At 38.6% G+C, this 25,156-nt stretch overlaps 1 protein-coding gene across 24 annotated transcripts in view; it reads right to left on the reverse strand.

Moving 5' to 3' along the window:
• The window catches only part of SATB1 (SATB homeobox 1), a 121,968-nt gene that overhangs the window by 36,223 nt on the left and 60,589 nt on the right, over positions 1-25,156 (reverse strand). For 19 of the 24 annotated variants that reach the window (XM_079947254.1, XM_079947250.1, XM_079947258.1 and 16 more), the window contains 4 exons: positions 23,304-23,758; positions 13,764-13,874; positions 9,381-9,593; positions 6,072-6,227 (listed from right to left, as the gene is read on the reverse strand). In XM_079947254.1, coding sequence (XP_079803380.1) covers positions 6,072-6,227; positions 9,381-9,593; positions 13,764-13,874; positions 23,304-23,758 — 935 coding nt within the window. The remainder of the gene's footprint in view (positions 1-6,071; positions 6,228-9,380; positions 9,594-13,763; positions 13,875-23,303; positions 23,759-25,156) is intronic. The other 5 variants (XM_079947252.1, XM_079947248.1, XM_079947246.1 and 2 more) reach the window with 3 other exon arrangements.

Below are 25,156 nucleotides of genomic sequence, written 5' to 3' on the forward strand. Positions count from 1 at the left end.
AAGAAGGTGCTCCAGTGCTTGAGAGCAAGATGCCCCACACAAATTTTTCAAGTTTGCACTTTTACTATTTATATATTATTTCATCTTTGCTTTTAAAATCATGTGTAGAGAGTCATGCAAAATTCACATGTTTTGCAACACTATTAAACATATAGTTGGTCAGTAAAGAAGCTTAAGCTGTTCTAAAACCATCAATTGAAAAGACAAAAGTCAGTTAACATTAGTTTCGGTCCATAACTAAAATACTGAAACAAGTCACTTATGTATCAGAAACATAATAGCCTAGATGCAACACATGCCTGTCTGGGCAAATTAGGGTATCTGCAGTTTGAAGCGAACACTTAGCAGTTCTGCTCAGTTAACTGCTTTACAAGCAGCCCCACCACAATGCCTGTTGAACTAGTGGCCGGGTCCATAAGCATGTGAGAAACATTATAAGAGCAGAACAACCAATAATGCTGTGAACAACCCCCCGCCGCCAACAAATGCAAACCAGAGGCAACAGAAAAGCAGGAGTAAGGATGTAAATCCCAAACAGCTGTGGTCCAAAAAGAGATGAAATCACACAAGGAGGGTAGAAGATCTAGGAGAAGACCTGGCCTGAGTTTTAGAAGTGTGTGCATGAGAGAGTGAAAAAGAAAGCAAGAAAGTGTAGGAAGTGTGTTCAAAACCACAATTTCCTTTGTAAAATGCAAGTTGAGAAGGAGTGTATAATTACATAATACGTTTGTGCACAGCTTTCCTACCGTAAATTAAAATGCTCATGGAGCAGCCAAGTATTGCACATGTAGTTTGCTACCAAGCTATGGGAGCCTATTAATTTCAGCTTGTGTAAGTGACTGAACAACTGGAATGATAAAGATAGAAGGGCCTGAAGTTAGGCAATATACTTTAACATGCAGCAAAGGAGTGGGCCAGCATTATCTCTAGCTACATCAGATTACTGAAAGTACATGTAGTACTATATACATTAGAAAAACAAATGTTTCCAACAAGGGCCAAGAACTGAATCAAATCACACTGAAGTGTGCACTCTGTTCTACATAGGAATGTTCCATGCAAAGTGAAGTTTTATAACAGCTTAATAAATCCAGTGAATTACTGTTGAGCGGGGCAGAATGCAAGTATGCTTAAAATGCTTACATGTATTGTGACTTATTTACATTTCGGTAGCAGAAATAGTTCTCTAAAGGGTAATGTATTTAGGGGATGGCTTCATTATTTATTGTATCAACCAGACAAGCATATTTAGGAAAAAATATACTGGTCACAATCAAGTTTGTTAAACTTGACCCTTTAGTTCAAATCGGGGAAATCCATGTAAAGGTTGAGTAATAAGCTAAAATAAGTTATAACAAGTTACAATAAGGATTTGCTGAGTTAAGAACTTGAACTGGAATACAAAAGGGGGAGGTGAGAGGAGGTCTGGGAAATAAGTTAATGGAAATAAGTAATGAAAACTACATTTGTTTTTCTTTTTCTTTTTTGTACTTTTGTTATGTTTTGTGTGTTTTTGTCTTTTGTTTGTTTTTTGTATTAATTTGGAAAAAATCTAATAAATATCTATATATATATATATATATATAAAACAAATCGGGGAAATCCAAGCACATACTTAACCATTAAATCAGTAAGAAAAAAGTGCTTAAACTGGATTGGGCCCATTTGGTTTTTTGCAGTTTCACTGCTATAGCTGCAGAAATCTTTTATTTATTTATTTGTTGAATTTATATCCTGCCCCTTTCCTCCTGATATTTTAATAATATCAGAATATACTATTTTTAAAAAACCCAATCTGTCTTAGATACTCAGGATAATTTTTTTTAATTAACACTGCTTATTCTGAATATAGCATTTGGTGCTAAACTAATGTAAGGAGGAATGTTACTGCAATGCAACAAATGGATCAAAGCTATGATAGCCAATCTAATTTTTTTTCATGATTATCCAATATGATGTGCCAGATGAATAGTTCTTTATGGAAACATAAAAATACTATCAAACATTCATACCAGAAAATAAATACCAGTGCAATTTAAGCAATGTCATCATGATATTAACTAAGTAATAAGGGGATCCGTTTGTGCAAAATGACAGGGCCATACATTTTTTTATCCATATAAATTTTTATTGGTTTTCCATTGATTATACATATATACAGTCTAGATCAGTGTTCCCCAACCTTGGGCCTCCAGCTGTTTTGGGACTACAATTCCCATCATCCTTGACCACTGGTCTTGCTAGTGAGGGATGATGGGAGTTGTAGTCCAAAAACAGCTGGAGGCCCAAGGTTGGGGAACACTGGTCTAGATTACATAAGTTGCATATAACATAGCTGTTACAAGAATCATATATATAGTTCACAGTTATTTTGGGCTCCGCCGAGCCTCGGACTTCCCTTCACTTCATTGGTAAGTATCAGATAATTTCTAAAGTTACGTGTTTTATCTCCTTTACATATTTGCCAAACACTGTTAGAGTTGTTCCAACCCTGCCAGAGTCATCGAAGTTCTATACTTATCTCTTATATACCTCAGATATTTGTTCCAATTTTCATGAAACTTCTGGTCATCCTGGTCTCTTAGACTTCCTGTTATTCTAGCTAGTTCAGCATAATTTATCATCTTGATCTGCCAGTCATTTATAGTAGGTATTAATGTCAGGGCCATATATTGTGCTATTCAAATGACCAAGCAGCAGCTGTTTCTAGGCATGGTGCTACCACACTGTAAAAGCGAAACTCTGCATTGGGCTTCCCTAAACCACAAGCACTGCCAAGATTTCTTCTTACATACTTAGGTCCCCTTTAACATCACAAGGAGGGGGGAAACACCCTAGCAAAAAAAAAAAAAGTCTTCATGTCACACTGTACAGTGAAGAAGTCTGAGAGCACCCAAATGACAACTGTCTATTTTACATGTGAAAATAAATAATGCAGTTGTGACAGTGAAAGAAAAGACTTCGTTCTACATATTTGTATAGTACAAATATAGTTATGCCTTATCCTTGTTCTCAACAGGATATCAAGACTTGGATGGACCTAGTCTGAATCCTTGCTGATGTAGGAAATCCAGTACTACATCACACGATAAGTGGTGACCTGCGCTTAAAAACCTGTAATGAAGGTGGCCTGTTCCACTCTCAAACAGCTTGCCCTGTTAATAATTATTAATTTCTAAATTGTGCACCCTCTTTCCATATCAGCTTCTTACTACCCAGAAGACTGTACTGCAGTAGCAGCAGCCATTTGTTTAAATGGTGATTGCATTAAGGCGACTGGCACGTTTGTTTTCCACAATGCAATTTTCAGCATCCCAAAATTCAGTTATCCATTCAGTAGGGAATGAATGGTATGTAACCATTTTGGAAGGCCACAACAAGGGTCGAAAGACAATGGGTGCTGTTCTGAGATGCACTTGTCTAAGATTATTGCATACTCCTGGACTTTCTTAATTGCCTTTCTTCAGCAAAGTGTGGCTTCCACTAGAGAACTGACAAATTGCCTTTTACTGTTGGGAAACTTGCATGCCTATTCAAAAGTAAGACCAGTAAGACCTATTACAGGATTGCAGTGTATTGGATTGCAGTCTCAAAAGCCCTATTGCACAGCTGAACCATACTGAGCAAATAACACTATTTAAAAAAAAGCATGATGTGAACACTAACTGGTGATATTAGGAATCCCAGACCACAATGTCTGGAAATTAAAAGCCACTAATTCCACACTTTTCAGTTTAAAACTAAAACCAGTAGAATAATTAAAATGGACTGTTAGTAATGGTGCCTCTTGCACAAAGTGCTCTGTAATATTCAGCAAACTATTTTTTAAAAAGTGCGTAAGTATATGTACTAATATTCTTAGGTCAATAATAACTGGAAGGATGTACATTGCAGAACGTGCTTTCAAATAAAATTAGAGGTGCTCTCAATAATGTATCACCTAATACTGTTATTGTTAGATCAATTATTTTCAACTATATGTAAACTTCCCGTTTCCTAAGATTACCGATATTCCCTCTGGCCTATACTCAAAACAAAAGACATACTAGATTAAAAATTAAATTATAAGATGTGTCCTACGTGGATTTACAATGCAGTTAGAATTCAGGGGTGGGATAAAATCTTGGTATCAACTACACTAGCAACCAAGTGAGTTTATGGCTACAATATCCAAGGAAAACTGGAAAAGACTAAGGATGGGTAACATGGTCGGGTGCTGACAACGGATGTTTCATCTTAATGCATAACCTATGCATGAAAATAAAAGACATCTAAAGAAGCACACAGGTTTGAAGTCGCGGTTAACATTCTATCATAATTAGAAACATTTCAAGAGCCCTGTAATTTCCAATCAAAATTACAGTAATTTCCAATACACAAGCCATGATTCATGACAGAATTTTTACATTCCATGAGAGATTATAGTGGCCTGGTGTATGACACAGTGAGTATAGAGCTAACATAAACAATTCCATTTAATGTTTAAACAGCACTTGGTGTTTAGAATCCCACAATAAAAGAAACATATTATTGCAGAAATTATCACTTTGACAGTGATTGAAGGGTAGGCAGGCATGTGGCCTGTAAAGCTATAATTTTTTACAGTCCACAGCTTGAGTTTAATCATTTTGATATAACATTTCCAAAATATCCTTTTAAGTATTCCTTACAGCATATAACTTTAAAAAGAAACATCTTTTCTATATAATGAAAGATGGAGCGACTCCCAACTGCAAATATTTCCAAAGTTGAAGCTTAAATAACAAAACAAACTGCAACAACAGAGTCCAAAATACATCCCCAATACAGAGAACTTATATTATATTACTCAAGCTATAAGTGACAGACACACACCCTTTGGGTAGTTTTAAGAAGCTGGTACCATGGCTAAGGATAATCTACCACTCAAATCAACTTTGTATTTAACTGCCCTGTCTGTACATATTTTCATGCATATAATCTAATTTTGGCCATGTGTTTCAAGAACTCTAACACTGCTAACAATAATGAACCACTATCTTCAGTGAACATAAACTGAGCATGATAGCTATGTGGAGGGAAAAAAATCAAACATGCCATTTCTATCTCCAGCAGTAAATTACCTTCACTCTACACACTGACTTTCTATTCAATGTCATTAAAAAAAAAAGAGAGTGTTCATATTAAACCATTGGATATTCTATAGGTAACCCTTGTATTATAATGTCACCCAACTACTGGCACTTAAAATTGAAAAGCTTGTACAACAGCATTTACAATGGTTTCTGGGGCAGTAGCAGCAGATGCTGAGAAAGGCTCTGGTTTGGGACAGAACAGACTCTAAACGATCTGTGTCATCAGAATAAGGCAAGAAGGCAAAAAACAATACACTGAACCGAATGAGAGCCAATAAAAAATAAGGCAGCATAGGAAAAGGTACACACAGAATTAGAGAGGGGCAAGAAGTATAAGTATTTCTATGCAAATGATAGACGCCTCAAGCTTAGACCGCCTGGTAATATTGACATAGTTTTGGGTAGACACTGTATACATAAGAGATACGAAGATAAGAGGAGAGGGTGATTCAAACCAGTAGTTGTACAGGGAGATAATATGTTAAGGATTGAAAAAGAGGAAGGGCTAACAGAGGTTTTCAGATGTCAACAGTGGTGTAATAATAACGATTATGAATATAATGGTAGAGAAAACTATGGAAAAAGAGAGGGGGTAAGATAAGACTTAAAATTAATAAGTTAAATGAAAATAGACTATTTAGACTATTTATGATGATCGATGTAGAAGTATATAATTTGGACCTTCAGTGTGGTTTGAGTTGTGTCCCCCCGGCCATTAGGATGGTAGCTTTCCCTCATATTACTAGGAAAACATCGAATTTTACAACAGGTAAGGCAACATTCAAAGAAAGCTAAGCATGCTTAAGATATTGCGAATTTTAACTGTTACATTGTTACTACCCAACACGTCCATATAGCATTCTGTTTCCCCCTCTAAATGCAGGCCAAATCAACTCCATATTGGAACAAATGTTGGAAAAGCAAATGTAGCCCACTGGTGCCTGATAAGGCCCTTACCTGGCTTTTAGTTGCTGCAACCTTTGCAAATAATGCTTGAGACACTTTAGCTCTCTTCATTTCCTGCTGAATCTCATCATAAATGGAAGCATTAATGTTCATAGTATTGTTTTCTGGTTTTCCATTCCTTTCTGTTGCAATAGCTGTAGTTTTTACCTGGAAAATAAGATATGAATGTCAAATTTCAAAGGATGCCCAACTGAATGACACTACAGCTGTAACAACACACTACTCGTGTGGTGTGGGTTGCCAGCGCCTGGAACCGTTGGCACTCCCCAAGACCCTTCCATCAGCCCAGTTTCGAATGAAGTCAATGAAATAATTATTTCAACTAGCAAGCTTGAACCTAGTAAAAGTTCCTGAGCACATGAAAAGTGTCTTTCCTTTTCATTGAGAAAGTGGGTGACCTAGGGCCAGTCACAGTTTCTCAGCCTAATCTGCCTCACAGGGTTGTTGTGAGGAGAAAATGGAGGGGGAGAACTATGTATACCACCTTGATATGTAAACAACAACAGTTTTTATCGATTTATAGAATCATAGAATTGGGAGGTAACCCCATCTCGTTCAAACTCCTGCAATACAGGAATCACAGCTAAAGACTCCCTGACAGATGACCAGGTGGTTTGTGTTCTTGACTAGGAACCATTGTGGGGCAGGAGCAGCTTTCACAACGCAAGGCAACATTTCATGGAGCTGACCAAATAATCCATGTCTCTGGTTTCAGCAATTGATGGGAGAGGCTGCAGAAATCTGTTAAGATGCACCATCAACCGAAGCCCTCCCAGACAAGCAAGGTGAAAGTTTCCGCTCTTCGCTGCTGGGCAAACCTAGTAACTCCAGGCACCCAGACAAAACACAAGCAAATGTGTATGCTCTTTCCCCTCTAGGGCAGTGATGGCCAAACTTGGCCTTCCAGCTGTTTTGGGACCACAGTTCCCATCATCCTGTTAGCTAGGGATGGTGGGAGTTGTAGTCCAAAAACAGCTGGAAGGCCAAGTTTGGTCATCACTGCTCTAGGGTCATTCCTGTCTCATCGATCAGTTCCTCGTAGGAATGTTACCCAGCAAGCCAGACACAGCCTTTTATCGAAACTACATTTTCTAATGCTTCATCCAAATAATGTCAAGAGCATGAGATTCTTTTAACTGGGTATAGATAAATATAATAGTAGACAAATATTAAAAGACTCTTTGAAAACTTGGAAGGGGATGACGACGAGAGATGAGGACAAATTATTTTAGACTGCTTGACATACCTTTATGAACTTGGGTTATAGGTTACTAGAGAAGGGTTGTTTCATTTCTCTAAACTCTTGCATAGCAGATCAGCCTCAAAAACATTTCCCTTCCTTTCTAACAGTTTCTCTTGAACCATTAAGAATATCATGGATGATTAGTCTGTTGTGCTCTGCTGAGCACTACGTATTGCTAATTAACCTTTCAGAGGCTATCTACAAAGGCTTTTCCCCCTCCAGAATTTCTATTGAAAGCATCAGTCACAATTTAATGTGTGTGATACTTTATATATATATATATTTAAAAGAAGTTTTTATAATACTATTTCTGAAAAATAATAATTTAGTGTTAGAGTAAGGAATGAACTCAAGGAAGAAAGCTAAGGAAGAAAGTGGAAGCAAAAGGACATAAAACCTTCACTATGTTAAATTGGTGCACCACCAAATCCCATAAGAAGAGTTGTTATTTATACAGCATCATCAGTGCATTAAGGCACTTCACAAAATTTGAAACAAATGCCTACTAAAATCTTACACCTAAAAAATTTAATACAACTAGGCATCAACTATGCAGTTTTTTGTAATGGTGACAAAACTTTGCTAACATTTCTATGAAACTGCCATGAGCCTTTATTCTCATCTGTCTAAGAAAATATAATTTCCATTCCTAGCAGCTCTTTAAAAAATATTTAGAAAAGACACATCTCCTAGCAATTCTATCTATCTTGGCTGACAATAAAAACAGGAAAATTTGGAGTCATTCATATTTCTTGAACGAACCCCAAATTTACCCAAACAGGTAATTTAACAGCTTTTCACAAATATGGGCTTTCTCATATTTTTTCCCATGTGAAAATGAAACAAAAAACCCAACCCTTTTATATACATATTCCCATAAGTACTGTTTTAGTTTAGGAACAAAAATCTTTTTTAATCCTGGTTTAGCTTTTAATATGACATTGTACATTAAAATTCATAAAGTACCTCATTCCAGGCAAAACAAACTACTTTTCAGTTCAGTTCTTCAAATGGCACAAGAGGTATAATAAATGCAGTTGCTCTCATTCAGAATGGCTTTTTATCAGGACAAAGTTTACTACTCCATTATTACAGTGGCGCCTGGAAGCATATTTATATTTAAATGTTAGTGTTTCCATTAACTGTCCTCTCCATGGTTATTTCTCAAGGATGGAAGGTTGTATTTCATATTTTGGCCATTTCACTTGTGTCATTAAAATAAGACTTGGCACAAAGGTAGTCAATTAAAACTATTTTCTATATAGTGAACAGCCAAGCATTTAGATTTCAAAGGTGTTTAAATGATCTTAATTAAGTGATAAGCTCACAGAAAGAAATCCTCTGAAATTAGAAATTGTGAGCAGTGTATCTGAAGACAAATGCCATCTCAGCAGCAAGAAGTCGTGAGGGTCCAAGCAGCCTCTAATTCAGAAACTTTTTAGTTCAATTTATCTTTGACTGGGTTTCGAGAACTATTGAAGAATCTGTTTAAATAACGTCAATGAAATTATTGATTATTTTTTAAAAAATATATAGCTATGCCTGCTGCTAAAAGAGACATCCATAATTCGTAATTCATGGCTGAAGATCTGTTATTGCTTTCTATTCAAAGATGTACCTCCCCTTCACACATTACTGTGTTCTTTGAAGGGCTCCACAGACAGGCACTCACTGTGCCTATAACTGATCAAATGGAATTAACTGAGCCTGCAACACCCTTCAGGATTTTAAGCATTATTTCAGAGCTAGTGCAAACCTTTAGGAGCTTCAGAGAACTATCATAATTTTGTACCTGGTTCACTTTCACACTACAAGGCTAAATCTCTGCAATCCATCTGAGGACTTACTAAGACTGCCGACTTCCTTTTTTAAAAAAGCAAACGAAATGCAGGCTGCACCACTCGTGCAATTTTGATACACAAAACTCAATCAGAACTTCCAGCTGCACTACTGTATCTGAAAAAACAGCAGCTATACAGCTTGCCTTTCTTTTGCACACACCATCAAAGCACATCATTTAGCATCAAGCAGATCAGAAAGACTTTAAAATAGTTTACTTGTGTTGGTCGGCTGGGCGGTGTGCTTATAAGAGGTGTGGGGCCCATTGCAGAAGCTGCATTCAAACTTCTTTCCCTTTCATCCTGGTATATTCGATCTCTCTCTGCTTCCGGCAGCTGCAAGAAATTCTGCATAGCCCGAAGGTTTACCAGTAAAGATTGTGATGCGGTCTTGGGGTCTTCTTCCTTTCGCAGGATTTCTGAGAGCAAGCCCTGTAGAGGAAAAAGACACACACAGAGACACACACAAACACAAAGCCATATTACTCTATGCAGCCTTATATAACAAACAGCCACCGCTAATCATGATTTGTTTTGCTTCCTTAACTTTAGAAAACGCACAACAAAAAGGCATTCATCCTGCATAGGCATATATTACTAACAATTTAGGTAATACAGAAGAGAGCCTCAATTGTATTCCTAATTTTATTAAGCATCTGCTTTACGCACAATACAGACTGAATCTGCTTAATTGGTCTCCTCTTTTTTACTGACTTAACTTGCCATGAAATCTTTCTAAGACAGACAATAAGAATAAGAATAAATAAAATACAAGTAATTCTGCAGCAATATTGCATCACAGCTATTCAAAGTCTGTAAATAAGGCATATATTAAAACAATATAGCATATCTAGAAATTTGAGGGCAGTTCACAATTTACACAGAACTCATTTACAAAAAAAATGAGAGCAAAATCCACCTGTAGATTGTCATGTTGAAAACAGTACTTTGCTTCTCTCCCCCCCCACCCTGCTCCCAACATTTGAAAAATATCATGACTAATCATTGGATTGGATTATCACAGGTAATCATTGGAAACATGGCTTAATTGGTTATGGCAAATGTCTCAATATTTTTTCCCTTCTCTACTTCCCAAATAATTGGAAGAATCACACACGCACACACACAAAAAAAAATAGTAGGAAATTATCCAACAAAATTTGGAATTTGCAGCCAACTCACAATGGGGATTATTTACTCATTTGTAGTCAAGATTCAAAGGTAGACATTTATAGGTTCTCACCCAGGTACTAATGACCCTTACACAATCCGCTGCCACAAACACTCTTACGTATCTAAAATGATCTTATCTTCCTTTAGGAAATACACAGGAAGGTTTTGTTTCCACTCCAAAACAAAGAAACAGACAAAGCAACAAACAAACAAACATGCTATTTTTGATTAAGAATGGCTTAGGTTTCTTGCCATATTTTAGGTAGCTGATCATTTAACTTGACCAAAAAGTTGCATAGAATCACAGAATTGCAAAGTTGGAAGGCATCCCGAGGGTCATCTAGTCCAGCCCCCTGCAATGCAGGGATCCTGTCCACAGCCATTCCTGGGTGGACTCAAGCCACTGGCCTTCTGGTTAACAGCCAGATGCACTGACCCATTGCACCACGAGGCTGCCATACGTGACTTAGCAGTGGGACGTTACTGAACTACCTCTCTCTCCATCCTTGACCATTTGCCATGCCTGCAAGGCCCAATGGAAATGTAGTTCAGCAACATCTGGAGGACCGAAAGTTCTTCATTCTTGATCTACTTGATTAGCTTACCAGGCGATCCAGGAATGATCCACCCACCTCGGGTTAGAGTGGCCAGTGAATCTGCATTATTAACTAAACCTGCAGCAAATGGCTTTGATAGGATGATTCACAGGTTTTTTTGTTTGTTTGTTTCTTCTTCAGGCAACCTTAACAAGATTATACCCACATCAAGATTATTATTACCACCATCATCATTAAATTTGCATACCACCATTTATGTGAAGATCACAATAAAAAAATACAAAATGAGAACGCAAAGTTTCAAATAAAAACAAAAACAAACTCATAACCCAACCCCTAGAATTCTAGAGGAAGGCCTTTTTATGAAAGGACGCAGCTGATGGTAGAGTTAACACTTCACAAAGTCATAAAGATGTGAAGGCAACCTGAGTTAATCAAAACCCAGACCAGGGAGCAAAGAGAACTTAAGAGAGACTTGGAGGAGCCAACCACTGCTCCACAAAACACTATATACATTTTGAAAAGGGCAAATTCAATTTTATCTTTGCAAAGGAATTAAAAAAGAAAGCCCATGAAAAGTAGTCCAGCTACTTTAAGTACATTGTGTAGCAAAGAGGCTCAGCCATTAAAACAGCTTACCAAGAAACAAAAAGATCACAACATTAGAAGAATTTGTCCAGCCAAGCGCTGTGCAGGAAGAGTTCATAAACAGAGCACTGTGCTATAATATGTCATACCCAGTAGTATAAATGGTGACAACAGAAATGGATGACAATTTTTTTCTTAGGCGCTATATATTGTAAAGGCATTGACCTTCCGGGAAGAATAAATGTAATTATTTGTGGGTCAAATGTTAATTCCAAAACAGATTCAGGATATGATGCGACAGTAATTTCAGAGGAGAACTACATGGTATTCCAAGGCAGAGACTTTTACCGCACAGAGGGTGTTCTGCTTCAGAAATAATATACAAAGAGGAGCAGTTCATTGCATGTGTGTTACAAGGTGGTAACCTCCTCAGCCTTAGAGTACTTGCCTAAGAGAAAAAGAAGGAATGTTTGGAGACACTAGTCTAAAAAGAAGATGACGACTAGTGTCAACTACCATATTTTTTGCCCCATAGGACGCACCACCCCATAGGACGCACTTAGTTGTTTTTTTGGGGGGGGAAATAAAGAAAAAAAAATTATTCCCCCCCAGGCACGGGGCTGGCGCAGGGGAAGCCCGAGCTTCCCCCGACCCCAGCCCCCAGAACAGCCTGCTATCTGCAAGCCTAAGGAGATGCGCTGGTCTCCCCAGGCTTGCGGAGCGCTGTGCGAAGCCCGGGCGCGCTCTTCAGCGTGCCCCAGGCTTCGGAATGCAGGCAGCTCTGCACAACCCTCGGGAGCCCGGCACGGCTTCGCGGCGGCTCCGGAGGGTTGCGTGGAGCTGCGCCGAGCCCGGCAGTGCAGGCAGCTCTGCGCAGCCCTCGGGAGCCCGGTGCGGCTTCGCACTGGGCTCCCGAGGGTTGCACAGAGTTTCCTGAAGCCTGGAGAGCGAGAGGGGTCGGTGCGCAGGCTCTCCAGGCTTCAGCGAAAGCCTGTATTCGCCCCATAGGACGCACACACATTTCCCCTTCATTTTTGGAGGGGAAAAAGTGCGTCGTATAGGGCGAAAAATACGGTAGTGACCAACTAGATGCCAATGGGAAGCTCACAAGCAGAAGAGTACAACAAAATTCTCCCCATTTGTGATTCCCAGCAAAGGGTATTCAGAGACCAACACAAGAGATAGAAGTCCGCCCGGCTTCTGTGCGTAAAGGTGCTGCTGCTGTTCCCTTAAGGGGAATAATCTCCTAAGAAATTGATTCTGCACTGTTTCTAGCCCTTTGATAGTGTTCTTGTCCTCTCCCCAAATTCTGACTCTGTACAGCATTTGGGGGATCACTCTGGAGCTCAGCTGATCTCTGTTAGATTTAATAAGCCATCATGGGCGAGGGTTAAGTAAAAATATGGGTGGCTGGACCCAACCAAGTATCTTATCCAAATAATCAGGCTCCAATAACTGAAATTTATTCATGAAAGCTAGGGTATAAACACTGCATCCTGATGGTTGTGAGCAACCTAATAATAATAATAATAATAATAATAATAATAATAATTTATTATTTATACCCCACCCATCTGGGTGGGTTTCCCTAGCCACTCTTCAGAGTACATTGCAAATATATATAACTGCACTCTACCAAGGGTTGCACCAAATTCCTCCTGGGCTAGACTTCAAAAGATCTCACAATATTCAGAAAAGCTCTGCTGGATGATACTGAGAGGATTCAACAGCAGAGGAGAAAAACTGTTTCTGCACTTCCATCACTAGAGTAGCTTGATACTGGGGCTCTATATTGTGGTCAGCTGGATACACCATGAATTTTTTTGTACCTACATTCTGACCATTTTCATTTTTCAAAATTATTTGTGTGTGCATTACTAGGAGGAGTGCATGGTTCAGAATTGATGTCAGTTGCATTCTGCTCCATAATTCTTACTGAAGCAGAAAAACTTTATTTTATGTATTGCTTATAACCCACTTTACTGAGGAAGCCCCAAGTTGCAAACAGAAAACTCAGCAAAAAATATTAGGATAATCTATAACAAAACATAGCATATATTAACATATAAAAGAAGTAAAAGCTATAGTCATGTCAAAATAATGCAGTAAATGTGTTAAATCCATACAGAACTTATACAATGATTTTATGTTTTGGTCTAAGTAGAGATATAATAGCCCACTATTGGCAAAAGCGAAATAAATACATACTGGGAAAGTGGGTAATAAGTACTATCTTGGAGAAACCAATTATTAAAACACATTGAAAGGAGTAAGTGCAGCAAACCTTAGTTGTACTGATTGTAGCTGGATTCCTACTGCAAACAAATTTCAGCATATAGTTTGTAACTTCTTTCCTGCATTGCTTTTTTTCCACAACATGCCAATTGCTTTTCCACTAAAAAATGGAAGGCAGAAATCACTAGCGTGCAGGCACACACAGACACACGTCTCTATATAGACTATGTTCTTCCAAGCTCTTCACAGACCATAAACACTTGATGACCTTCATACATGAAAATATTTGGACCAAGTATCACTACAAAGCCATCCAGTGTTTGCCATGGCAGACATCTTGTCACAAAGTCCCACAATGCAAGCATACACCTTCAAGTTAAGAGGGGGGATGTCAAACATACAATCATAATGTACATGCTTTTCTTTGTCAGATCCAGATTACTATTCACAGAGATTTGGAATGTCAAGAAGTCTTCTAATATATCACACTGAGATGGTCTAAATACCTAAACCTTAGCAATGTTTCAGAGATGACTAGAAAGCACTTTGCTGACCATTGGCAAGTAAGCAAATTGGAAAGGCTGATAACAGATGGGAACTGTATTGATTGTACCAAAATCTATGAAGAAAGAAATCCTAGAACTTGTCCAGTAGCACCTTAAAGGTAAAGGGACCCCTGACCATTAGGTACAGTTGCTGACGACTCTGGGGTTGCAGCGCTCATCTCGCTTTACTGGCCGAGGGAGCCAGCGTACAGCTTCCAGGTCATGTGGCCAGCATGACTAAGCCGCTTCTGGCGAACCAGAGCAGCACACAGAAACGTTGTTTATCTTCCTGCTGGAGTGGTACCTATTTATCTGCTTGCACTTTGATGTGCTTTCGAATTGCTAGGTTGGCAAGAGAGTAGCACTGTGTATCTAAAGAAGTGTGCATGCACACGAAAGCTTATACCCAGAACAAACTTAGTTGGTCTCTAAGGTGCTACTGGACAATTTTTTATTTATTTCAACTGCGTCAGACGAACACAGCTACCTACCTGAATCTAGAATCCTAGACCTTGTTCACAAAGGGGATAAAAGTATAATCACAAGTTGTGAACAAGCCATGCGGATAGCACAATACTAGAAAAAACCAAAATATTATCTTGTGACTGTTTTAGAAGAAACAGATCATCACAACAGAATCTTTCATCACTACACCCCATTGGGAGATGGACATTATTTGGCAGACACTAACTACTATTAAAGGTATATTGAAATACTCCCTTGCCTGGCATTATCTGCCACAGTGCTGTTGTATGACTGAATAATATCTTTGATAACTTTGGAATTCCAGACCTAATTCATGGCCTAAAATATAATCCAATTTGCAGCAACTGAATTCAGTCATTCTGGACATCTTATAACTTTTGCTATGTTACCAACAGTTAAAAGACAATGAGCAGTACAGACTGCAATGAAAATCTTGAGGGGGGAAATGACATATGTACTTGCTCTTTTAAACTTCAGGTCAACACTATTGATTCTACTGGATAAAGTCCAGCAAATTGCTCATGGAAAGACAAATCAGAATACTTTTCCAACCCTAGAGAAGAACCTTCTTTCCAAAAAGGCCTGAGTTGGAAAAAGTTGCTGCTTCAAATTAGCAAGCCAAGAGATGTTATGAGCATTCTATAACTAATCCAGTTCAAAGCAGTAACTGCCACATTTAAAGAGAGGAGACAAAGCTTATATCAAGTTTGTTGGAGAAAAACTTGATGGCATCAGCTACTGTGGAAGAAATTAAATACCCAGATAATATTCTGTTAAGATGGTACATGGAATACTCAAAAGAAACCAACATCTTCCTATCCCCAAGAAGTTACAATCTCCAAACACACAAAGTAGTACTTGAAATCCCAAGTTCATCTACTGAGAATCAGCCAGAGCCATTTTGTAAGACTGATAGTTACCGTGCTTTTTCCCTCCTAAAAGGTAAGGGGAAATGTGCGTGCGTCTTATGGAGTAAATGCAGGCTGCGCAGCTATCACAGAAGCCAGAACAGCAAGCGGGATTGCTGCTTTCACTGCGCAGCGATCCCTCTTGCTGTTCTGGCTTCTGAGATTCAGAATATTTTTTTTCTTGTTTTCCTCCTCCAAAAACTAGGTGTGTCTTGTGCTCTGGTGCGTCTTACAGAGCGAAAAATATGGTATATTACTACTCAGATTGTCATATGTTCTATACCTAAACTACCCAATACAGTCGTACCTTGGCTCCTGAACGCCTTGCGAGTTGAACGTTTTGGCTCCCAAACACCGCAAACTCAGAAGTGAGTGTTCTGGTTTGCAAACGGTCTTTGGAACCCAAACATCCAACGGGGCTTCTGTGGCTTCTGATTGGCTGCAGGAGCTCCCTGCAGCCAATCGGAAGCCACACTTTGGTTTCCGAACATTTTGGAAGTCGAATGAACTTCTGGAACAGATTCTGTTCGACTTCCAAGGTACAACTGTATGTTGATTTATTCAACTACTGTTTCTTTAAGTAAAAGGAATGAGATGTGTGGACAGTGTGAACAGTGGGGAGGTATAGATAATGACAATGTCTATATCTCCAAATGTAATCAGATCACCGGTAGCACTGGATTAGGAGTTCCCCATGTCTGTCTGCCCTTGAGAAGGACAACAGGTTTCTTGCTTCCTGACCGCTATGCCCACTATGGCCTAGAGCACGGATGTGAAACCTGTGGCCCTCCAGATATTGCCAGACTACAACTCCCATCACCCCTGACCACTGATAAAGTTGGCTATGCCTAATGGGAGCTTGAATACTTTTGGACACGGACAATGACAGCCACCCTATCTTGCTTTTTCAGCTTTAAGCTAGAAATGGAAAAGCAATTTTGCTTCCATACTTCTAAATTCTGTAGCCAGTGGGCAGACCCTCTTTCTCCAGCACCAAATGTCAAGTGGGGGGGTGGTGGTTTTCAATAGGATCACTCCCCCACCATCACTATGCAGTCAGTCATGATTTTCCCCCTGGCTGCAATTGTGGGACGAGAGAAGACTGATATAAAGCCAATGCTATTTGGTAAAGGGAGGGTTAAATCCTAGGGTGGAGAGACAATCTATAGAGAAGAATATGGCTACAGCTATCTAGTATGCCAGTGCAGCAGAGTGATAGGTCATGTAGAACAGTGTTTCCCAACCTTGTGCCTCCAGCTGTTTTTGGACTACAATTCCCATCATCCCTTGCCATTGGTCTTGCTAGTCAGGGGTGATGGGAGTTGTAGTTCAAAAACAGCTGGAGGCACAAGGTTGGGAAACACTGATGTAGAAATCGTGCAGCTAATTCAGGTGTGTATGCGTGGAAACCGATCAAGAAAACATGGGAAAGGGAAGTTTTATTCAAAATATATTGCAGATGCCCTTTTAGAAGTGAGTGGCCTGTGTGGAAGCAACCATGCAGTCCATCAACATCTGGAAGGCCACTGGCCCTCCATCCCTGGCTTAGAGTCTAAGTCACCCTTTCTCAACCTTGGGTCCCCAGATGTTATTGGACTAAAACTCCCACTATCCCTAGCTAACAGGATCAGCGGTTAGGGATGATGGGAGTTGTAATCCAGTAGCATCTGGGGACCAAAGGTTGAGAAAGGCTGGCTTAAGTGTTACACAACACTCCCTTCAGAAGAGGTTGTCTTGAAAGGAGGTATGCCCAAGTCTTAAATTATGCCATTTCTTTATTGCAATAAACTAGCAGTTTTCTAGTCATATGGGCTGTAGCTGATAGGTTTTACTGATTTATTCCTGTTGTTTTAAAAAAATAAATGCTCTTATTGATTTTTACTGAATGCCACTTTGCAGAAAGTGGTCTGTAAATAATATTAAATAAATAAATAAGATATAAGCATAATTACTACAGTGATTATATTGCAACCAGCTACACCAGCGATTACCCCATTAATGCAGTCAAAGTAATTTGTCAATGTATTGTAATTCTGTTATTAAACTTTTGCTATGAGTGAAAAAGTGGATGAGCTTAGATGTGCTAATTTAGGAGGTCTGTTTTTCCCCTTACAGGAGAAGTCAATTTAAGCCACAGCCACATCACACAAAAAAATGAACATAATCTTTACAAATCATTCAAGTATATTTCATTAGTAATTGCACAAATATGTTCAATAAGTTTCAGTGCTTTCAAAAGCTAATTAAGAATTCTTTAAAATAGGGAGATAAATGAAAGTGTCTGCCAGTATGAACTAAAACATAGCCTGTCTGGCCCCCAGTTTGTCTGCTCTTTGAACGTAATCACTGATTCAGATAGATTTTATCAGGCTCCTGGAACTTCAAAGCTCTCTGAAGAAAAATATGATTTGCTCCCAAATATGCAGAACATCCTCATATGCTGTCTTTACTGCAATGGATTGAAATCTCATATCCAGGTGGAAGATTATTTTCAAACTCCACCCGCAAGTTTGGAGTCCTGCCAAGTAAGTTATAAGCAGACACATTTATCTTTGTCGCTTATTAGCGAGAGGAGAGCTGTCATGATAGTGTAATAGCACCTTTTTACCTTTTACTCAAACAGTGATATGGGTAGTGTGCTTTTGCTTAAATTACACTATGAAGAATTATACGAACACAGTGGCAATTTCTGTTATACTTAAGCAGGCAAATTTCCCTCCACCACATAATTTACAGAACTCAAATTCAATAAAACATTACAGGATGGTCCATTACTGTTATCAATTTTGAATAATCCATCTTCATTCTTCATTTTACTGGAAAATAAGCAGCGTGCCAAAGACAAGGGAGAAAAGGAGGAAAGAAGAATTGAAGAAAGCCTAACTGGGTGGTGTGGGAAAACCGTTGATGTGGCTTTAAAATTACTGCATGGGCATTGCAGTACCCGCATGTTATTTCTTTAAAATTGAAGCTGTTTAGGGGTAAGGGGCATCTACAAAATCTCTCTTTCCAAACTGCAAATGCTCTCCGCTCCCCATATTCAAACACCCCTCATTTTATGCGGATATACTGCCCTGCAGTTCATTGAGACTTCGAAGTCCCAATGGAAGAAGCATGGAACATTAATTACTTGCAAGTAGGTTCCCATGTTGTTTGTGTCAAGCAGCAGGCTAGGGAACCTGAAAACGGATCTACTTGTTAGCGGAGATCCAGCCTGCTGCTTAACATGGCAGAGTGGAACCTTTCCTCCCAAGCATGTATTTTCAAGAAGGAAGTCCTCAAGACTAATCAATGTCACTGCTAAGCAAAAGAAAGGATTTAAAACCTTCCAAGAGGATTTCCTAGATCCTTCAACAATGTACTACTCTCTTCTTATTGATGATGATGATGATGATGATGATGATTTATTGAATTTATATACTGCCCTATACTCAGGGGTCTCTCTTAAACTGCGGTTGTTGTATGGAGCACAGTTTATGGGACACACATTGAAAAATGTTTAGTTGGTGCAAATTCAAAGTTTGATTTCCCCCCTTAAATATCCAAAAGCATTTCTTCTCTTTTACTGTACTATTTAACAATAAAATAATGATTAATGGAATTGCTGCAGCTTCTTTCTCTCTCTCTCTCTCTCTCTCTCTCTCTCTCTCTCTCTCTCTGTGTGTGTGTGTGTGAGAGAGAGAGAGAGAGAGAGAGAGAGAGAGAGAGACTAATATGTGCCATGGGAAAGGGTAAAATCGAGAAATTAACAGATAACAATTTCAGAAATGAAACTTTCAAAAAAACCCAAACCCAACCCATCATATTTGGAGATTTAAAATATGTGAAATAATATATACATGTAGAAGCCTGGAGCATAAGCAAGAGACATGCTTAGTAGAAACATCAGTAGCTGCTTCAGAAGCATGTATGAACAAAAAGACTAAGAAATCTTACAAATAAAAAATAACTGTTCCTTCTGTATAAAACAGCTCCTTGTATTACACATAATATCTGAAACAATAGTAAACTTGCCTTAACAGAGCTGATTTTTAGATAGACCCTCTATTTACTAATATATTTTACATTAAAATGCTGCATGAAAGTTTCTTTTTATGTAAAAAAATGAGGGAAAAGACATAAGACAGTTAAGTGGGACACAAAAGAACAAAATATATTTCCCCTGCCCCTTATTTGTACAAGGTCCAGTGGAAACCACCGTCTCTGGAATGGTGGAATATATATTACAGAAATCATGGTCTGTACCAACTGAAATATGCATGAATGTGTCCCAGAATATGGCAACATCAACTTTTTGACAAGAGTGTTACAGAAAAATTCATATGCACACTAGTAAAATGAGAGCTACTGATTAAGCAAAAATCGCAAGGCACTCTTCCCAATCCTGTGCCTTCGAGATGTTGTTGGACTGTAACTTTTATCATCCTTGACCGATGGCATGCTGGATAGAGCTGATGGATATTATAGCCCAAAACATCTGCAGACCACAAGACTGGCTGGGGAAGGCTATCCTAACTTGCATGGTCTTCAATTGTTAGTGAATTTCTGTGCACTAGCCAAAAAATTTAAGCTCTTAAAAAGCATACTACTCCCTTAATCGGAACTGCTTTTTTCAGTGAAACTAGTTCTTGGTTGTCCAAGAACAATTTAAAAATAACTTCAGTCCGTAGCGTAAATTCCATACAGAAATATCCCACAATTTATATTCACACACATTCAACTTAATTAAAATTCAGCAGATGTAATATTACCAAAAAACCCTTCCTCCATTTCAGCAGAAGTCACAGAGCTGGAAATAATCACAAATATTTTCAATTCACATTGTTTGAGTCTTGAGCGACTCAAGAATAAAAGCAGTTACATTTTCCAAAGCTCAGGCTGGTGGACCTTGCTAATAGTTTGTGCAATAAAAATAAGTCAAACATTGATTTGCACTGATGAAGTAAAAAATCTAAAGTGAAAAACTGGACTTTTAAAACCTGTACTAAAATGGGGTTATCATGGTTGTCCTATGAATATTTTTCTTTTATAAAAAGTGGGGAATATTTTGTTTGAGGCAAGATTAATGAAAACAAATGAAGGGCTAGGTGGAACTATCTGTGCTCATTTGGAGCCTTAGAAACAACTGGGCTGTTGTGTCAGAACTTGAGAAGGAGCAGTCAAAGTAAAAACTATACCTCTGGCATGCTACAATCTGGCATCAAGACTGCTCCTGAGGTCTTCACAGATACAGACTACAGAGATTACTCTTGGACGTCCAATGTCCAAACAATCTACAGCAAGGATGGGGAACATGTGGCCCTTCAGATGTTGTTGGACTACAACTCAACAGACCACTGGGAATGTTAGCTGGGCCTGGGGGGAGGACAAAATCCAATAAAATCTGGAGGAACACAGGTTCCCCACCACTATCCTACAGTATGAGGTTGGTGCCCATACCAGTGACACAACCTTTGTTTGTTTCAAGTAAGGAGGGTATGTGCCATTTCTGGTACAGTAGCTCACTGGAGAGGGGGAAGCATACAGCCCCCGACTACCAAAAAAAGGGAAAGAAGTTAATGAAACAGAATGTTGTTCAGAGGTACACCCACAAAAACGGGAAAGATGAACACTCAAATGGAGAACTTGGCACCCCTTTAAAAGGGCTATCAACATTTTTGGGGAGGCAATTCATTCCTGCTACCCTCCCCTCTCCATATATTTTTAATTTAATATATGGAATATATATTTAGAATGTATATTCTACTCAGAAGCTTTTTATTTTATTGAATAAGTTTATTAGGTTTTCAAGAAAAGGACACCATCAGCTTGGCTGTGAAATTATTTGCAGTTTAGGAATGAGTGACTGAGCATTCTGAGGGCCCCCCCCCCTGCCCTATGCTTTCTAATTCTTTCATAATTATTCTATTTATTTTGTGGCTACCAATGTAGATTACAAAGACCAAAACAGTGTTGCAATGCATGAAGAAACTTCTCCATGTATATAAAGATTTTTCTAATTAATTTTAAGTATTTCTGATGAAAGTATGTGCGGCATTATCCCTTTTATATTTAGTGAAATCTTTGTACTTTCAAAATATATTCAGTTTATAAATTTTGCATTGTTTATTAATTGAACTGATGCTGCCTGAGATACTGAAAATTAATTTTATTGATTGTTTACTCCAGCATTTTTATAGTTAAGGCAAGTGTTCATATTGCCTGGTTGCGGGTTTTTTGATATTGTTGTTTTTACTTTGGTATGTTCTTGTTAAAAGCTTTGGGCTTCATTTTGGAAAAGTATGTGGGGTACAAACATGAAATCAAAGAAGAAGAATCCAAATCGAAATGCAACAGTTTCCCATTGGAACTGGTAATGTTTTTGTAAAAAAAAATTCTTCATTGCAGGATTTGTATCCTGGGCAGATATTTCAGTAGCTGGAATAATTGGCTTTTCTTTTCATTAGGCATCTGTGATCTCCATTTTTTGCCAATTATGACTGTTTACATACATTGTTTTGATACCACATATTACCATTTATAATGTATGTCTATCATAATTCATTGGTCTCTTTTATGGGTAGCGCCAGTTTGTGCGCTCCTATCTCTCCTGTTTGGTTGGCATCTCTGATCTAGTCTGGTCCACTCTTCCTCTCCTTTGGTTTCTTTGTTGGGGAGTCACAAAATGGCAGAACACTGCTTCAGGATGATGAGGTAACCTTGTTGAAGCTTGCTATTTATTTTTGTGTTCCAAATATTTCATGAACACTTCTCGGCTTCTGTGGGTTGGGGGAGGTGGACTCAAGGATGGCAGTGGAAAAGATTATTAGGGCTGCCAGTTGCAATATGCAGAATCTACCCTTTTCTTTCAACACATGGGGAGCAGACCCTCTTAGATTTTGCTGTACTTCCAATTCCCATCAGCATAGCAAATAGGAACGATGGAAACTGGAGTCCAACAGTATTGTACAGGACACAGGTTCCTGCTTTAACACTACTGGTGCAGCAGAAGAGGTTACAATTGCTTCATCTCCTGCCTACTCTTTTATTGGATTTCTCTCTCAACTTTACACAACAACATCCAAGATGACCCTGGGCAGGAGATGTAGCAGCAACATCATCTCTTGCTTCATCACTAATTGTTCATTTTCAAAGCTGCCCCAATAGTCTGCAACCAAAGCATAACGGGTACAACGACTAATGCCATAGTATGTGTCAGTGCCCATTAAACAAATGAATTGACTAGGCAATGCAAACATTATAGATGCGAAGCACTTTATGACTGAAGTGAGCTACTTCTGGCTGAATGTGCCTATTGGCCCACTGTTGTGTAATTTTAACTTACGTTCCAAAGTCTGGGAATAATAGAAACTATTTATACTAAAAGTATGCTTTAAAGGCCTTTAAGATGTTGTACTTTTTAACTGTTTACCTCTCCAAACCATGGTTACTAATTAAAAAAAAAAGGGGGGGGGTACGCAGGAGAACCAGCTAAATGTGGTCATAATTTCCTAGTACATTTCCTAGAAGCTACCAATTTTGCATCTACCAATGTTTCATTGATCCATCGCGGCAAGTCTAAGTTTGTGCAAATAATAGAATAATGAACAGGGGAGAGGGCAAAAAAAATAAATAATAATCTTGCTTTTTTTTTTTAAAGAAAAGTCTAACCTGAGTTCTGTTAAATGCCACACGTGCAAAAACTGCCTGCGAGATTCCTGCTCGTTTCAATTCATCACGCACCCACTGGTAGATTTCGGAAGACACCTCTGTGTTAGTTGAGACCTGCTGCTCCAACGGCTTGTTCATGGATCTGCTGACCGGAGGAGGATGGTTCAAGTACTGTTGGTTTAAGGACTGTTGGGCTAGAAGTCTGTTCACTGCATACTGCTGGTTTAACAGCTGGGCCATTACCAGTTGCTGATTTACCAACTGAGGACTAATGGGAGTAGATACAAGTCCAGGATGCAGGTTTGGAAGTGGGGTCCGAACAGGTGGTTGACTGCTATGAGAAAGCTGAACAGGGGATGGAGGCTGTTCAGCTGTGTTCCCTGGGACTGGTTGGTGTCCAAAGTTGACGTGGTTGGCACCTTGTTGGGATAGTTCAGAAAGGCTATCCATTTCAGCTACAGAAGGAGAGGGGAAAAAGAGAGATACTACTGAGATGGTATTTTTTTTTACAGGCACACACATATATATAGCAGCATGGTTGATAATCTTCACGAGAAGATTATTCTCTATTTGATTACAGAGCATTGCCAATAAAACATTGCTAGCATTTTCCCAGCTGTATTTTTTTATAGAAAATGCATTATTTATTTAATAAAATTTATTATAAAGAAAAATCTCCAAGCGGATTACAAGAAAGCCAAAACAATAAAATGATCAGCAAAAACAGCTCTTTAAAATACTCAAATAATATTAATATCAGCAATAAGTGATAAAAATATTAAAACACATGTAAACAAACATTCTACATATCTGGATAGGAAGGTCTGCTCTAAAGAAAACTGATTTTAGCAGATGCTGAAAAAAGCATCGTGAAGGCACCTGCTGGATGCCAATAGGGTCTTGGAAAACTTGAGAAAGCTCTTTACTCCCAAGAAGAGGGAAATTGGCATTACCAGTTCAGTAAAGCTTCAGCTTACAAACACTGAGTCTCTCATATATTACATCCACTATTTAAAGTCCCCACCCAAAAAAAACCTAAGAGTATTTTAAAGATTTTTCTTCCAAGTTACATTATTGTTGTTATTATTGGACAAATATTAACTTCTGGGTGTATTCTAGCCAGTAGTTTTAGAATGGCTAGAATGGTTTGTTTATTATTATTATTATTATTATTATTATTATTATTATTATTATTATTTATTATTATTATTATTATTATTATTAGCATTTGGAAAAGTGAATGCAAAGCTGTTATTAAAAGCACGACCAGCAAATCCCTGACTATGCAGAGGTGGAAAACTCGTTTCTTTTCTAATGGCACAGCTAATATGGGGAATGAAATTCTGCAAGTCTCTCAAAAGTTATTGGATACTATAACCATACACATCTGGTTTTGAGAATACATAGCAGAAGCTTATGCGAAGCTCCATCATTTGAATGTTCATCGGAAAGCTTTTAAAAAACTTGAACAAAACTGAAAATAAATGCTGAATCCAGAGTATTTATTTCGGAAGGTACTGAAGTTACAAGTGATTTCTGTATATTAAAGTGTGGTTTGGTTAACACAGGCCTCATTTGTACATTTGTGTACATATTTTAACAGCTCGTCACTTTTTAAATAGCCACTGTTTTCATTCCTGGGTACGGAAAAACTTGTGAAGAAATTCATGTGAAAATCAGGCTGCAAACTGCCCACAACAGCCTTGCGGGCAGCTTTTTCTGCTGTTATGGGGTGCTGATTTGTGACATTCTGCTAGTGGCGGCTGACAGGTGATGCAGACTTGGTCATATACAGCAACCCGTTTTCACACACGTTTTTCCATAATCCCATACCTAGGGAGGAATAGCTGTAG

Source organism: Podarcis cretensis (assembly GCF_951804945.1).
Source record: "Podarcis cretensis genome assembly, chromosome: 12".
Lineage (NCBI taxonomy): Eukaryota > Metazoa > Chordata > Lepidosauria > Squamata > Lacertidae > Podarcis > Podarcis cretensis.